The following is a 16,192-nucleotide window of genomic DNA, read 5'->3' as shown; positions in this document are numbered from 1 at the left end:
CAATGCTTGAATCTATTGCTCCAGCTGTAAAAGCTCACTATATATCTTATCACAAGGACCACCTGTGGTCAATTCCCTCATCTATTTGAGAGCAGGTAAGAGGCTAGACATGGAATCCAACCAGGTCATTATCTACTTTCCTGGTTAACCCTATTGCAGTTGGACACCAATTAGCGTCAAAGTTTTCGGTGATGATTAAAAAGGAGTTTTCCGTAGGCTTAATTATATCTTGACCTCCTTAATTATTAGTCTATATCATTTTTACCCTCTCACAAAAAAAAAAATTAAAAAAAATTGGGCAGGTAGCTAGATACACCCCTTAAGCTATTTAAACCTATCGAGTCTCGTTCGTTAATATTTCATTAAAAAATCTAATAGAGATAACCTTAAAATTTTGATCTAATTTAATATGTGGACAAAAAAATAATACTCATATCTTCCCTTTTAGTGATACCGGTGAAAATGATACTAAGTAATAGTATGATACATATAAATAATTTACGAGTGACATATTTTATTGTAACTTAGCTTATAACATTCACTTGAACCTGGAATTAAACCATTGAGAGGAAAGCATTTGTGTAGTAACTCTAATTCCCTTCATTTCCTGCAATAACTTTTTGTTAGTCTGGTCCTTTTTAAGCTTAAATAAATGCTCCGGCCTTTGGTTGGTGTGTGATTCTAAATTTGTCACGTATTGAGCATAAATGTGTGCTTGTATACCAGCTAGTGATGCTTATCAGGGTGTGATGATCTACGATTGCTTTCAAGAATGTGCCAAATTTATAGCCTAAATCTTCTCCATAATGTATAACAGTGACAAAAACCTAAAATTTGCTATGATCTTGATATCCATTTCCATCATTGAAGATATATGCCTGGCATCTAATAAATGGACTATTCTCATCCATAATTACTTCTCAATGTATTATTTCCAAGAGCATTTTGCAAGAGAATTTACAATGTTCTGCAAATGGATTCTTTTCTGTAAGGGGGGATAAAGTTACATATTATTGACCCATATACGAAGACAATAAGAAATATCCAATCTCATTAGCTCAATGAGGCCTCAGAAATGTTTACACAAATTTAACCATGGAATTCAGAACCTTCTGCTGCTAGAAATCCTCACAGGAGTACTAAAACCAGGCCTCTGTTTCAAGCCAGTGATCAATCCACTGCCACCCCTCTGAAGAGAAATCATCCTAGTCTTGAGTGGAGACACCAATCTACTCGCCAACCTAGACGGCGAAAACGAGCACCGCCGCGCCTTTGGCGCCGCCGCTGCTTTCTGATTTGGTGACTTGAGAACTACCACTGGAATTGGCTTCCTGGAATTGAGCTGTGACCTCATTGAGGTTGGTGGTGATTTGATCACAAACTTATGTGGTGTTGGTGCTTGCTGCCTTGGCCTTGCAATGATGGGAGACTTGGTCTTGTAAAATCTTTGCTTGTGGGATGATGGAGGAGATAAGGAGAGGAACAAAGGATTAGGAAAGAGCACTGTTTTCCTTGCCCATGGTCTATTCTTGGGTGATACCCTGTTTGCCATGACTGAAGGCCTACTACTACTACTACCACCACCACCACCACCACCAGTTGTAACTTTGTCTTCCCTTCTACTTAAAGGCGAATTTGACTTGAATCGGATACGGGATCGGGCTCTGGTAAGTGTTGGAGAATCCGATTCCGTCCGGATGGACTTCAGTAGATTCTGCTTCTCCTTCATTCTCCTCGTGCGCAGCGGAGTGTTCTCGCATGTCGGTTTGCGATTTCGGCGAATAGGATTTGGAGTTTTAGGATCAGAGAACTTGGTGGTGTTTAAATTGGCAACAGCTGCAACCACTTCTTTTGCAAATTTGCTGGCTTGGAGAATCTCTACCACGGTTTCACCTAGCAGCATTGCCGGCAACGACATCCCTCGCCATTCCCCTGGAAGTTTCAGTTGGTCAAGATCTAAGAAATACCCAATTGCTCTAAGAAATGCAACATAAGAATTGTATCTTTTTTGTTTTGAAAATACCATTTAAACTGCCTTGAAACTTCCCTGGTGGTGATTTCTTAGCTGAGGCACCCTTCAACCTGTAATGTGAAGTTGTGGTTCCACCCATCAAAGATAAAGTTGCAAAAGTTCGTGAAGAAAGATGGGAAAGAAAAGGAACAAACCTTAAGGATTCCTGCTTGCATCTTAGACTGGTTCTAAGATACCCTCTTGTGCTACGAGGGCTAAGGCTAATGCCAGAAACCACCTTGTTCCCACCTGTGACCGTGTACTGGAGCTCTTGGAGACGAGCCATGCATCTGTCCACCTTCAGAAAAATTGGGTTCTTTTTTTTTTCACAAAAAAAAGGAGGAAAAACGGAAGTTTAATATGAAGAGATTAGTGCTAAAATATGAGAGTAGTACCTTGCTTAGTGTCTCTCTGATGAGATTGGGGTTGAGACCGGTCGCCATTCTCTTCTCCTTGGTTGGAGTCTTGGCCACCATCTTGGCTTCTTGCCTTCTTCTTTCTCCTCCTTAGTATCTCTTCTCCTCTGTTTTCGAATCTAAAGGCAAGAGAGTAAAGTGGAGTTTGAACTGAGTAACGGATGTGGGTCTAACGGTCACTTGCTGGATACTCAAGCAAGGTAACGGCTACTTTATTTGACTTTTATACCCTTGCTTGACAAGTGGATGACAGAGAGTAATGGGGGTCCACGTTTTTCGAGTCAGATGATGGGCCGGGCCAGGCTATAACTTAGCCCACTAACTCTCTGGGCCGGTCTACTATAGAAAATATATTTTATTCAAAAATTTACATTTCATACCCTACGTTTGTCCAAATTTATAATTCACATCCTAGAGGAATTTTGCTGTCGTCATAGAGAAATTATGCAACATTCAGTTCATACTACTATTCATCATATATACAGATATACTCGCTCTAGAGTCATATATATATATATATATATATATATATATATATATATATATATATATATATATATATAAAGGAATAGAAAAAAGAAGAAGCTAAACTAGAAGTGTTGGAAGCTGAGCAGGATAAGAGTCGGACACTACACCTGATCCATGTCAGTTCCCAGACGATCTTATCAGCATCAGATTCCGTTACAACCCTGTATATTCTAAGCGTACTGCTATGAGTACTTCACAACGAACTCAGTAGCATTTCTATTAGATAAATAAATCTTCACTTCTAAAGAAAATTAACAAATGGGAGGATATATATAAAAATGAGCAATATGTCGTGTACTTAAGCTATTTGAGCATTTTCATAAGTCCGGGCAACAATTTAACTTCCTCGTAAGATGAAAATAAGCTTTTTTAATTGAGTTTTTTTTATTTACTAAAACTTTAGATATCTTACGAGTAAAGAGATCATGTTCTTATATAGCTAAAAAAATAATTTAACTACTAAGTTATCAAAATATCTTCTATAAAGCTAAATATAAGATCAAAAAATTCTTATCGTTATTCTTATCGATCAAGTAGCGGATAAGTTTAAGACTTGTCTAATCATAAATAAGTCTAATTCTTATCTAATTACTATAGTGTCCCTCGAGTCCAACTTTACTATTACACTAGTCAGGCTCTTGAACTATGGCACTTCGATTTTAACTAAACTTCCATCACAAATAATTATCTTATGAGATGATAGTGTACATATATATATATATTATGGTTTTAATTATATAATCTAATATATAGCATGACAATATAGGGAGGAGGTTATGTTGTTGACCCATAGCATAATTTAAAGTTCCGAGACCCAGATCGGTAATTTGCCATCCCCGTCAAAGAGGCGCTTAGTACTCTGCGCTTTTAAGCACATATATAATGCTCCGTTAACCAAGAAAAGACAACAAAATCGAGTTGGAGGGAGAGAAGAGAGGAGAAAGAAGAGAACTCCGAGATGGCCGCTTCTCGATTGAAGGGAATCGGAGCCGTCTTGGCCGTCTCGGGTGCCTCGTGGGCGGCGGTAACCCTCGCCGGACCTTCATCTGCGGCGGCGAGCGATCGATCCACTGCCGCTTTGGAGGCGGCGAGGCGGAGGATCGCCGATCCGGCGGCTGTGGTGCCGGCGAGAGAGGTGCAAGAGGCGGCTCTGATGGGGACGAGCATGGTGAATCCGCTCGATGTGCTTGTCGTTGGCGGTGGGGCCACGGGGTGCGGGGTCGCCCTCGACGCTGCCTCGCGTGGGCTAAGGGTAGGGCTCGTGGAGAGGGAGGATTTCTCGTCAGGGACCTCGTCGAGATCCACCAAGTTGATCCATGGAGGTGAGGGGTTTGACGTTTACTAAGTTTGTATGTTTTGCTTTGCGATGATGCCTCAATTATATAACTTGGAAGAACTTTATGGTGGTATCCTTCAATTCGATGGTTATTGGAAGACTTTGTCGTAGAAGAATATTTTGCGACCGATCATAGCCTTAGCCTGATAATGGATTTGGCCACGGAGTTTTTCCACATTGTACCATTAATTTGATGAAACATAGTGCTGGCTTCGTAAGGATGAAAATAGATGGCCAGCTTCTTAATGCTGTTCTTTTGCAGCATGGTGATTCCAGAGAATCACTGGGAGGAATATCTTAAGTTAGAGTCAAAATAAGATTTTCCTTCATGTTTAGGGGACAAACAAGTTAGAGCCAAATAAGATTTGGTGCAGGCCAAAAAACTGTAGTTATTAAAATAATTCAATTAAATTAATGACCGGTTTCACCTCTAAATCTCTTTTATTAATTTATTTTATTAGAACCCACATTCAAACTTAAATTCTGGAATATTAGTCCTGATTAAAATTGCTAAGCATCCCATTTGGTAGTTCAATATTAGCCAAAATTAGGTCTGAAATTATTTGAGTTTTGAAAAATTTTGAACCAAGAAGACTTGTATTGAGATGGAATAAGTTCCACTGTTATGTTTTAACCCAAATATCATTTATATCACTGCATGTTGTTACAAGTTTTAGAGGTGTTATAGCTACTTTTTATCAAGTGCTAATTAGCAAGCACCTATTTCTCCATAGCTTCTTTGCATTCGTTGTTATTTGTAGTTGACCCTTCTTATCCTGTCCTGTCTTTGCTCCCCAAATATAATATTTCTATGGTAACATTTTATATAGGTAGTTCATGAAATCTTTCATAGTAAGAGCAACTGCATTACTATGTACTGGACAACATGGACATCCAGCTTGTGCGTTTCAGATGATGCACGATGCTATCTTTGGGCTAAAATTGGATTTTTGGGAAAATTTGCATGATTTATGCTTTGCTCATTTATCCTTTACAAATGAGCTTCCTTAATTGTGTTTTTAGGGGTGCGGTACTTGGAGAAGGCAGTGTTCAATCTTGATTATGGACAGTTGAAACTTGTTTTTCATGCACTTAGGGAGCGGAAACAGGTCATTGAGAATGCTCCTCACCTATGTCATTCTTTACCGTGTATGACACCTTGCTTTGATTGGTTTGAGGCTGTATACTATTGGATGGGTTTAAAGCTATATGATCTTGTTGCTGGTCGAAGGATGCTACATTTATCACGATATTATTCTGCAAATGAGTCAGTTGAACTTTTCCCAACTCTGGCCAGAAATGGTCACGATCGAAGCCTGAAAGGAACAGTGGTTTACTATGATGGGCAAATGAATGACTCTCGTCTGAACGTTGGATTAGCATGCACTGCTTCTTTAGTGGGTGCCGCTGTCCTTAACCATGCAGAAGTTATATCCTTCATTAAGGACGAGTTTGGTGAGAGGATTATCGGTGCACACATCCGTGATACACTATCAGGTAAGACTGGGTTTTCCTCTTCCTAGGAAATAAGTAATTTTAAACTTTTAATTGTGCAAAATTGGCACATGAAGGACAAATGACACAGTTATATTCATGATGCTGATTCTAATAAGGTTTGGAAGGAAATACTTGCTTACTTAGTTACATCTCTGATATAAAATATATTAATCTTGAGCAGACATAGATTGATGAAACTCTAAATTAAAGCTCTCTACAAGAATGATTAGCAGTTATTTATAACCTCGTCGAAACCATTTCTGAGGACTAATTTTTCTTAATTGAATAGAACATCATTGGAGCAGTCTATATTTGAATCAGGTACATATGAAAGACTTATGCTCCTATAGGTAAGCAGCTAAACACTAATGAATTCCTAGGCATTTATTTTGTACAAGACATACGATTCAGGAAGCTATTTTAATTTGCTGAAAGCATCAGAACTGACTTTCATATTGTGGATTTATTTATTTGCATGATAATGTGTGCAGCAGATACTTCAATGTAGGGATGTGATGTAAAATATGTCCCTACATATTTGTATTTAAGCATCACATTATACTGGTAGGCACAAAATAAATGCACTCTAGTACAAGATAAATACTCTTACGTATTGCATGTTAAATGAAGTGAATTTTGCTGCTATAGCAGCAGTATGAATGTATGATCCTATTAAACCGAGGCTGCCAGTTTTCTATGAGAATTTGTGCTTTTTATGTTTTGCAGAATTGCCCTGCTTTGGTAATTTTAGAGTGCCACTAACTGGCTACTTTGCCAAGGAAGTCTCATTCCTCAAGTATGATAGTGTTTTTCTTATTCATTGTTAATTATAGAGACTTTTGGATTTGTGTAGTGCTCAAAAGCTATTGCGTGAAGATGTACTCTGAAAACAAAGTTGCACATATATCTTTGTAGAACTTGTATTGTCTGAATTCAGCATCCAGAAGTAAGTAATTGTATTCATAACCTCTATAACGTCACAGTTTGTCTATAAACCATAAACCACTCTGTTTGATGTGTGTGTATATTCACAAATAGTCCTTTATGCATACTTCATGAGCATCTTGCTGTTCCTACTATTCACATAGAAAGGTCTCTATATGGTTTTCTTTTGTGTAATTAGGTTAAATAGAAGAATTATTTTACTTGTCATCTCACTTTGTCAGTGTGCATCAGGCAAAGAGTTTGATACATTTGCTAAAGTTGTTGTCAATGCGGCTGGACCATTTTGTGACTCGGTAAGGCAAATGGCTAACAAGGATGCGCCACCCATGATCTCTCCAAGCAGTGGTGTGCATGTAGTTCTTCCTGATTATTACTCTCCCGAAGGGATGGGGCTAATCGTTCCAAAAACTAAGGATGGCCGTGTTGTGTTCATGTTGCCCTGGTTGGGAAGAACAGTTGCTGGGACAACTGATTCTAACACCATAATAACAATGCTTCCAGAACCACATGAAGATGAAATACAATTTATACTGGATGCCATCTGCGATTACCTTAATGTTCAGGTTTGTAGTTCTGTAGGTCGTCCATTTTTCCCTTTTCTAGAATCTAAATCAATCAATTTTGTTTATTATATCACACCTGTTGTTAATTTTGCTTATTATGTTGACATATGGAGATAGCTATATGCCTTGCAGTTGCTGTAAGGAATATGGTCTAAATGGTTCCCGATGCCTAAATATCATTGCATGATAAGCTACTTACCATGTGCACTGCATGCATTCAACATTCATCTGTTAAAATTTTTGAGTTGTTTCTAGTTTAGAATTCGAAATATTTATTGCAAAATAGAAACTACATCACTTCCTCAGGACCCTGCACATATACATGTTGAAATTGTCAAAAGTAAGTAGTAGTTTCTAGTCTAGAATTCGAAATATTTATTGCAAAATAGAAACTACATCACTTCCTCAGGACCCTGCATATATACCTGTTGAAATTGTCAAAAGTAAGTAGTAGTAAGTAAGAGGGAATAAAGTGTTCTAGTTGTGGATAAGTAGTACACATATTTCTATGCTATGTTGCATGCGAGAATTTGACATGGTTCGGTTAATGTATTATGACTTTTACTTACCCTGAATATTTTTTATTAAAAAACAAGAGTGGCGTCGGTCATATTTAATCTTATACTTTAACAGAAACGCTGCTGTTATAACTTGTAAGTGTGATTTCAGTATGAAAACGGGGAGAGATGGTTGAAGATTATTATGGAGTATAATTTCAGTATGAAAGCAATCATAGATAGTTGAGAAGAACTATGGCCAAAAAATTTCACACCTGTGCTTTTCTGTTTATCAGAATTTTACATTACAAATATCTGATTGCCCATATAAGTTCTTTATAAACTAATTATATGTATAGCTGGCAATTATCTCAGGTAAGGCGCTCAGATGTTCTTTCTGCCTGGAGTGGTATACGACCATTGGCTATGGATCCATCAGCAAAGAGCACTGAGAGTATATCTAGAGATCATGTTGTATGTGAAGATTATCCTGGATTAATCACAATTACTGGTGGAAAATGGACTACATATAGAAGGTAAAAAGTTCATTTACAGGGCATTCTGTTTATCATCGACAAATATTACTTAAATGTGCTGCTATGGGATTTCATATCCTCCAGGTTCTTTTAAAACAGTTCTTTAACATTATTTCTTTTCATCAATTGGAAGGCAGCTGTGTTATTTGGATTGCCAAGGGATGAGATGGCTCATAGCTTTTCAGGCAGAGTGCTTTTGTAGGAGTATGTTTAAATATGTAATAACTTAAAAGTAGATAGTCAAATTGGAAAATCTTCAAGTAGAGGAAATTCTGATATCCCCCAGTACCATTGCTGGTACTCAACCGTAACCTCATTGCTACCAGCACAACAATCCATGGTTTTAACTAGATAGTAACATTAACTTTTTTCTCTACTCTTAAGTATTCTCTACTTTTAAGTAATGCAGGAAAATATCAGGTAACAATGGAATAGGTGAATAACAATATATGACCCAAGCATTTGATTTAACCTTGGATTGATGTGCTAACTGATCCTGTTCCAACTGAGTATCAGCTATGGCGATGCATCATACATAGTGAAGTTTTTCATTGTGAAACTCATAGACTGCATTACCTTCTAAAAGGCCATTATATTAGACAAGGATGAAAAATTTCTGGAAATGTCTTTGCTAGAGCTATCTCTAACATACTACCCTTTGGCTAATGGGCATAGTGAGATGGTCACCACATAGTTGCAACTTCAGACAACTCAAACATTAAAAAAAAATGTTTTGAAATTTGTCTTCTTTCACTGAATTCATAAATTTTCGTGATTATTTCAGCTATTCACAATTGGATTATCTAATGGATATTTATATGATCGTCCTTGTGGTGATTCTAGTTTATTTCCCGCGATCCATGTTTATTCTTATTGTGTTATGGTGGACAATAACATAACAAGAGTTTCACTATTCTGATTTACTGTTATTCAGCATGGCCGAGGATGCAGTTAATGCAGCTATAAAGTCAGGGAAGTTGAAGCCTGTGAATGGCTGTGTGACCGACCATCTACATATTGTTGGTGCATATGGTTGGGATCCGGCATCATTCACCATACTTGCTCAGCATTATATACGCATGAAGAAGACACATCGTGGAAAGGTTATTCCTGGTGTAATGGACAGTGCTCTTTCCAAGCATTTGTCTCATGCATACGGGACTTTGGCTGAACGAGTAGCTACTATTGCTCAGGTGGGAATTAGTGGATTTCATTTTGTATTTATGATAGTATACACAAGTCTTATAGTATTTTATTTGCAAAAACTCTTCTCTTTGAAATTTGACATAATGTAAATCAAAATTTTCTTTTCCATTGTGTATATACTGACTTTGGAGTTGCATAGAATGACATCACATCTTAGCTAGCTTCCAGATGAACAATGAGAACTTGATATAGGTAAATTTCAAGGCATCGAATTGGTTAAGTTCCAAGTCTGTTTGCAATGATGACATCATATGCACTCTAACTCTATAAGTGTCTCACAACATTTTAGTTTTAAAAGGAACAGCAGCAATGCATTGAAGGGCTACATGAACTTGTTAGCTTGAATAAGTAGATAATGCTATCTTCTGGTAGTTCTATTGTTTGTCATCTTTGACCTTTTATGCTAATTAGAATATTTAATTTGTAAGGTAATGTTCATTTTCTTGAAGATGCACCTACATGTCCAGCGCTTCTTTTATTAGTTAAATCCTCCCTCAATAAGAGCATCCTAAAGAATGAGGCCTGGCGACTGTGTGGTATGGTAAGGACAAGATGCACGTAGCTTTATCCCCGTGGTTAAAATCCTCTTTTAATGGAAACATTCATGTAATGAAATAATTAGTAGAAGTTCTATGGAAGCTCTTTCTGCATCTACCTGAGAATATCAATAGACTAGGCAAAGGTACAACATGGATATTTAACTCTGCATGTAAGGTGAATTTTTGCCTCATCATAGCAATACTATGGATCAAATCCTGCCTATTCTTTTACTCTAAATTGAGCCTACATCTTTTGGGTGCTTGTTCTTAAAACACCTGTTTTCTTATCAAACTAGAATCCAACAGTAGCCCTAGGTTGATTCAATGATGCATTTTCGACTTACTAAATCACCGTGTCAACTTGACCAACTTGACCGAAAGTTTGTTATGCATATTAACTTGCAATACTCTAACCCTAGTCGTCATACTGGAATCTTATTTGAAATAGCTGACGCACTCATGCAACCTGCTTCACAGAATGAAAATCTAGGAAAGCGGCTCGCTCATGGATACCCATATCTGGAGGCTGAGGTTGCATATTGTGCTCGTCACGAGTATTGTGAATCTGCTGTTGATTTCATTGCTCGGAGGTCTCGGCTTGCTTTTCTTGATACCGATGCAGCAGGACGGGCATTGCCACGCATTATTGAGATTTTAGCTGCTGAACACAAGTGGGATAGGGCCAGGCAAAAGATGGAACTACAGAAGGCTAAAGAATTTCTAGAAACATTTAAGTCGTCTAAAAATGCACAATTTCGGGATGGAAAACATACTGGTGAGCAGCTTTTGTTTTCCCCTGTTTAGTTTTACGTGCAATTTATTTTCTGATAAACTTATGCTATTCCGTGGTTGTGTTGCAGGGTAACAAGTTAAAAAATTTCATAAACAACAATAACTTGATAGACCCCGACGTTAGCTTGTTCTAATAACAGGGGACTGCTATCCTGGTAATTTAATTCTTTTTGTTGTTGGAAACTAGTTCTCTAAACAATTCTTTTCGTATTAAAATTGCAGTATACGGGTGTCATCGTATCAAGGGTCTATTTGAAGTCATATTCTAATTGTACTTTTGTTGGAGTTTTTTCTGGAGCTTCTACAGGTGATAAACAATAAAACAACAAGTGGTCATACATGTATTTGTTGGCAACCTGGCCCATAAATTGTGTATGTATGTATATACATATATATATATATATATATCAAACTTATTCTGTTTTTTTTCTTTCCATTGCCCATGTGTGAGCAACATACAAATCCAAACCATCAAATTCAGGTGCATTGTATGCAATCCAAATATGTTAATTTGAGGTTGTCTTTTCTCCAGCTAAGTTAGGTAAATAAGGACTGGGAGAGTGGATGGATGATGTGCTTTGGCTATCTCTTCTGGATTCGTTTGAAACGGGTGTTAACACTTGAACGCTGCTAAATAGAATTACTTTTAGTCTCATTTTTAGTACCTTAAATTAGTTTTAAGAAAATTGGGTATCTGGTTATAAGCTAAAATGATTCTCATTATTACCTTTGTTGTAATATAAAAAAAGTTAAAAAATATTAACTTTAGAGAAAAATTAAGGGTATGTCGTATAAATAGATTAAAATGCTCCTTGGTTGAGCGACATAAGCCTGCAAAGGAAAGCTTGTGGACTTGTGAATCTTAACCTTAAAAAAAGTTAAACTTATATTAAAAAAGTTTTAAAATTTTATTTTTGGCACTGCATCCGGCAAACTAAAATAGAGGATGTTATTATTACTTTTATAGAGATTTTTATTTTTTTATTTTTTGACTTAAATTTGTAATGTGTGAATTCATTTAAACTAAATCAAACTTATGTACATTTTATTTTTCTTTCTTACTCTATCTCTTTAACTTAGCAATTTAGTATTTTCTAATCAAGTTCAACTAAAATTCTTGCATGCGAAGCAAAGGGGTTTTGCAATTACATTTAAATTTTTTATATAATAATGGACACTAATATGCACCGTATATATAAGTTATATACACTTTATTATAATAAAATGTGCATTTAGTTTTATATATTAAATTAAAAAAAAGTTAAATACAAATAAATTATAAAAAAACAAAACCTCTAAGCAAACTATGCCCAAGTGTCCAGATATATTATAGATGATGGACTCATTGTCATCCTATGAGACTAGGACGTGACACGAATTACCGAAAAAGTCTGAAGTCGTTTTGGCAAACCCAAAGCAAGAATGCTAGATGTAAAACATCTCAAATCTAATCATATGAATTCAGGGAAAGAAAAAAAAAAGAATAATTAATAAATTGTCACAAACTGAAATGGTTTACACCAAGGGTTACACATTGAATGCACTTTGAAAAATCCTCCAAGTAGTAGGAATAATGGATAATTAGTTCATGCAACGACAGGCCAATAATATTGGCCTCTCTGATTGACCTCCAATTTTTGGAGCTCCTCCTTACTGGTGGTTGGTGCCCCACGTCCTCAATGTTCCATCTAAAAGCCCTACTGGTCCTCTCGTGGAGGAGGACTGCAATCCGGGGGAAAACTCAGCAAAGTGTTTGGCCAACTAATTAAGATTCTCTAATGGCTATTTGCAGAGGGAGTATAATTGCCAGGATTCTTCCCAGGGAGGTGATTGCTATCTTCTGTCTGACCTCCTGTTGAGTTCTCATTTGGATCGATGTAATCTTACGATTTTCTTCTATATTAATAAATATAACTGAGCTAAGAGCACTTCTTTTTTTCCTTCCTTTTTTTTTTTTTTTGTTTACAAAAGAAAGAAGGAAAGAGAAATAAAACATAAACCTAAGTGCAGTGTAACTGGACGATAATAAGGCGCAAAGTAGATATTTCCTCGTCGACACGTCCACTCTCGAAAAGTGAAGGGGTTTAGCAACCACCAACTACGTTTGCGTCGGCATATGCACAAAAAAAGAAGAAAAAAACCTCGATCCCTCCACTTGGCCAAATCCTCCATGGCTCCCTCCAATTGGCAACTCTTCCAAATCCCACGTGAATTGCCATCTTCCAACACGTGAGAGGCAACCCCACCATGCATCCAGAATTCCAGAGCATCTCGTGCTTCTCCCCCCACCCCTTCCATCTATAAATACCCGTGTGTGTTTTGCCTTCTATTCTTCAAATCAAGAACCATCTCTCTCTCTCCTCCTCCTCCTCCTCCTCCTCCTCCTCTTTTCTCTACTTAGCTTGTTGCTTTGAAGTAGTAAGTAGTTCGAGATGAGGGTTTGTGTGGTTTCTCCGGTCAGAATGCATTGATATAGCTGCATTTGCACCTGCACCTTTAGAGGAATTCAAAGAAAGAAAGATTGGAGTTTCCTCTAGAGGTGCAGTGCATATGCAGCTATATGCCATTTTGGGTTCTTCTTCTCCCCTTCGTCACTTATTAACTGGAAGGAAGCTCTCCAAGATTGCAAAAGTAAGTTGCGTGTGGTTGCTTTTTTAGTATTACTACTGCATTTGATCTTTCTCCCATGTCCTGTTTACTTCTTGTTCCTTTAATCTCCTGAAGAGGTTACTGTTTGAATAGTAGCACTGCTAGAACTTTGTGAAATTAAGCACCAAAATAGACGAGGGGGTGAAATCTTTCAGTCTTCTAATGCTGGCACTTAGCTGCCTCCATTCAAGATGTGGATGCTCAGAAAAAGGCACTCAACTCAAAGTAGTGGAAAGAAGTGCATATTTCAACATAACATATTGGAGATCAATTCTCAGACCCTCATGTTGCTGTTCAGGAAGGAGCAGACCCTATAGATATTGACTGTCAAATTCTGAACATTTAATGAGATCTCAAATCGAATGAAACTGTTAATCGACTCATTAATTTTTAATTGACGCCAAAATTAACTAACGATATTTAGTTCACACCATCGAGAAATAACTTGTTAAGTCGAAAATATTCTACATATAACGAAATCTTTGATTTCTTTTTTCTAAGGTGAAAGCCCGTAACATTTATAAATTTTGATACAGGAGAATAAAAAAAAAATATATTAAGAGAAACCCCAAACTTATAAACTACAGTCAGCATAATATAGAAAGGGTATCAAAGTCTTAACAATTCCAAGATACAAGTATAATACTCAATAATAAAATAGAGGAGATAGGACGACGACCTCTTGAGAAGCTCCTGCTACTTGAGTGAGACACACATACACATAATAATAAATAAGAACATAGATATTAAGCTCGATGGACACAAAAGAAAGATTAAAAGAAAAATAGCTGATCAAGTTGAAATACTAGTGATAAGAAGTCCACAAGCCTTTTGTTGGGACTCATACTGATTCTAACATGCACATCCATGTATATTTCACCGAGCCATAGAAGAAAAATAAAAATTAAAAAAAAAATGGCAGATTTAAGTTGTGTTTAGAAAAATAAACTATAGAGATAATCTCCAACCGTCGATTAATGATGGGGAAAAATGGATGACAAGATCTTGGGTCACTGCCAAACACGACAAGAAAAAAGCTGCTATGAAAAAAAAAAGAGGACAGAAACCAAACATTCTTGTATCATCCAACTTTAAACTTTAAATCGTAGGATTCAAACCTATTGGTCGGAGACAATTGATCAAGGCTCCTACCTTCCTCTACCACACTAGTCGTAGGTTAACACAGTCAAAGGGGAGTCTCTTGTAATAATATAAAGATCATTAATTGTTCTCTAAAATAACTTTGTAAACTTTTTAGAGCAAGTGGTGAATTAACATAGCATCATAAATTTTGTCGTCATATCCATTTTTTTTTACTTTATATATATATAAACACTAGTAAGTGGTGAAGAAGATTCGTTGAATAATCTTTGAACTAATTAATTAAAGCAGGATGGTAGCAAAGTAATGGGCGTAGGTACATGCACGTGGAGAATGTTGAGCTAGTCCATCTGTTTGACGTAGCAATGCCAACAAAGATATCCTTCAAACAACTGCCTCCTCCATTGATATTAATACTGCTGCTACTGACACGTGTCCCCTCGTCAGCAACCCGTCTCCGAATCGTCCCAAGTGTCCCCCTCTTCCTCCTCCTCCCGTTTTGAGTGGGACCCCTGTCATCGCTGCGTGAGCATGGCGTCATCACCTTCGGCTCACTCGGATCGTCGACTGTTTCGTGTCATCGCACCTCCACGTGTGTCGTGTGCTGAGTCCTAGTTGGCGCGGCGTGATTGGCTGTGTCCACGTGAATTGTCGTCTTACGCCACGTGAGTGACAATCTCTGACTAAACTCGTGCTCGCTAAGCGATAAACAACACATGTGCTTCTCTCTCTCTCTCTCTCGCCTATCAAAAAGCCTACTATTTTTTTTTTCTCTATAAACCAAAAAATTAAACAAAAAATCCGTTAAATATAAAATGCTAAACCTTCTAGAATTACGCGTGGATTTCCACCTCCTTGCACAGTCGTTAGTTGCCAAATCACCTCATAATTCATATGATCACAATCCGATATTTTTCTAGCTTTATTGGCTGCAATAAATATTTTCTCCAGTTAATTTATTCGATTGTAATATATTTAAGTGCTAATTTTATCAGAGTCTTATTCTTGGTCAGATGTTTGCGGCTTTCTTCCGGGGGGTTGATGAGCTGACAGCTAACGTATTCAAAATATGTACCTATTTAAGGATTTAAGTTTTAAGAGGTGATCTAGTTAGATCCAGACATAGTTTGGACAAAATTTGTTGAGATAATTTTACAATCTTTGTCGTGTTGTCAATGTAGTAACTGTCCAGTCTCTTTGGGGCTGTTAGACCGGCTGTCACCAATCAATACCGGCAACAAGCCATGTTTTGCCTCGTGTTAAGAACATTTGGGTTGGGCCAGCCCATTGGAATCATATCAGGAGAAGTCATTTCGTACAATAAAACTTCCTCAATTCTCGAAGACTCGGTGTTAACAATTGTGCTTAAAAGCCCTTCTAGTGATTATAATTTATCGTTGAGCTGAAATTTGATATATAAAGCTTACTCTCTGAAAGTGCAGTTTGGATGCCATTGGGTTTTTTGCCTGCTAATAGTTCTCCCACTCTTTAGCACTTGGAAAGTACACAGTGCCCAAAGGCCACAAGCCAGTCCCCTGTTGAAAACATGAGATGATCAACTTTTTTTAATATTATG

The 16,192-nt window shown here is 37.2% G+C and overlaps 2 protein-coding genes and 1 long non-coding RNA gene across 4 annotated transcripts; 2 read left to right on the top strand and 1 right to left on the bottom strand.

Moving 5' to 3' along the window:
* Positions 1–903: 903 nt before the first annotated feature.
* LOC140782131 (microtubule-binding protein TANGLED1) lies at positions 904–2,616 on the bottom strand. 2 transcript variants are annotated; one of them, XM_073128544.1, is made up of 4 exons: positions 2,407–2,616; positions 2,167–2,309; positions 2,024–2,082; positions 904–1,932 (listed from the first exon to the last, which is right to left on the bottom strand). In XM_073128544.1, exons 1-4 carry the CDS (start codon positions 2,485–2,487, stop codon positions 1,103–1,105), a joined length of 1,113 nt encoding a protein of 370 aa, XP_072984645.1. In that variant the 5' UTR covers positions 2,488–2,616; the 3' UTR covers positions 904–1,102. The 2 variants fall into 2 exon arrangements, with proteins under 2 accessions (XP_072984645.1, XP_072984646.1); XM_073128545.1 differs by having other exon boundaries at positions 2,167–2,301; positions 2,407–2,542.
* A 1,212-nt stretch (positions 2,617–3,828) lies between these two features.
* LOC140782865 (glycerol-3-phosphate dehydrogenase SDP6, mitochondrial) lies at positions 3,829–11,294 on the top strand. The gene is made up of 7 exons (XM_073129697.1): positions 3,829–4,277; positions 5,315–5,788; positions 6,965–7,296; positions 8,169–8,329; positions 9,264–9,522; positions 10,552–10,849; positions 10,935–11,294. Exons 1-7 carry the CDS (start codon positions 3,914–3,916, stop codon positions 10,937–10,939), a joined length of 1,893 nt encoding a protein of 630 aa, XP_072985798.1. The 5' UTR covers positions 3,829–3,913; the 3' UTR covers positions 10,940–11,294.
* Positions 11,295–13,201: 1,907 nt separating this feature from the next.
* LOC140781831 (uncharacterized) lies at positions 13,202–15,959 on the top strand. The gene is made up of 2 exons (XR_012107750.1): positions 13,202–13,497; positions 14,908–15,959. It is a non-coding gene; the product is annotated as an uncharacterized lncRNA (long non-coding RNA).
* The last annotated feature ends 233 nt before the right edge of the window (positions 15,960–16,192 follow it).

The sequence above is a fragment of the Typha latifolia genome, chromosome 2 (genome assembly GCF_019914945.1).
Source record: "Typha latifolia isolate L0001 chromosome 2, TyphaL0001v2, whole genome shotgun sequence".
NCBI classification, from domain to species: Eukaryota; Viridiplantae; Streptophyta; class Magnoliopsida; order Poales; family Typhaceae; genus Typha; species Typha latifolia.
Note: the sequence above shows the minus strand (reverse complement) of the source record. Positions and strands in the feature narration are given on the sequence as shown.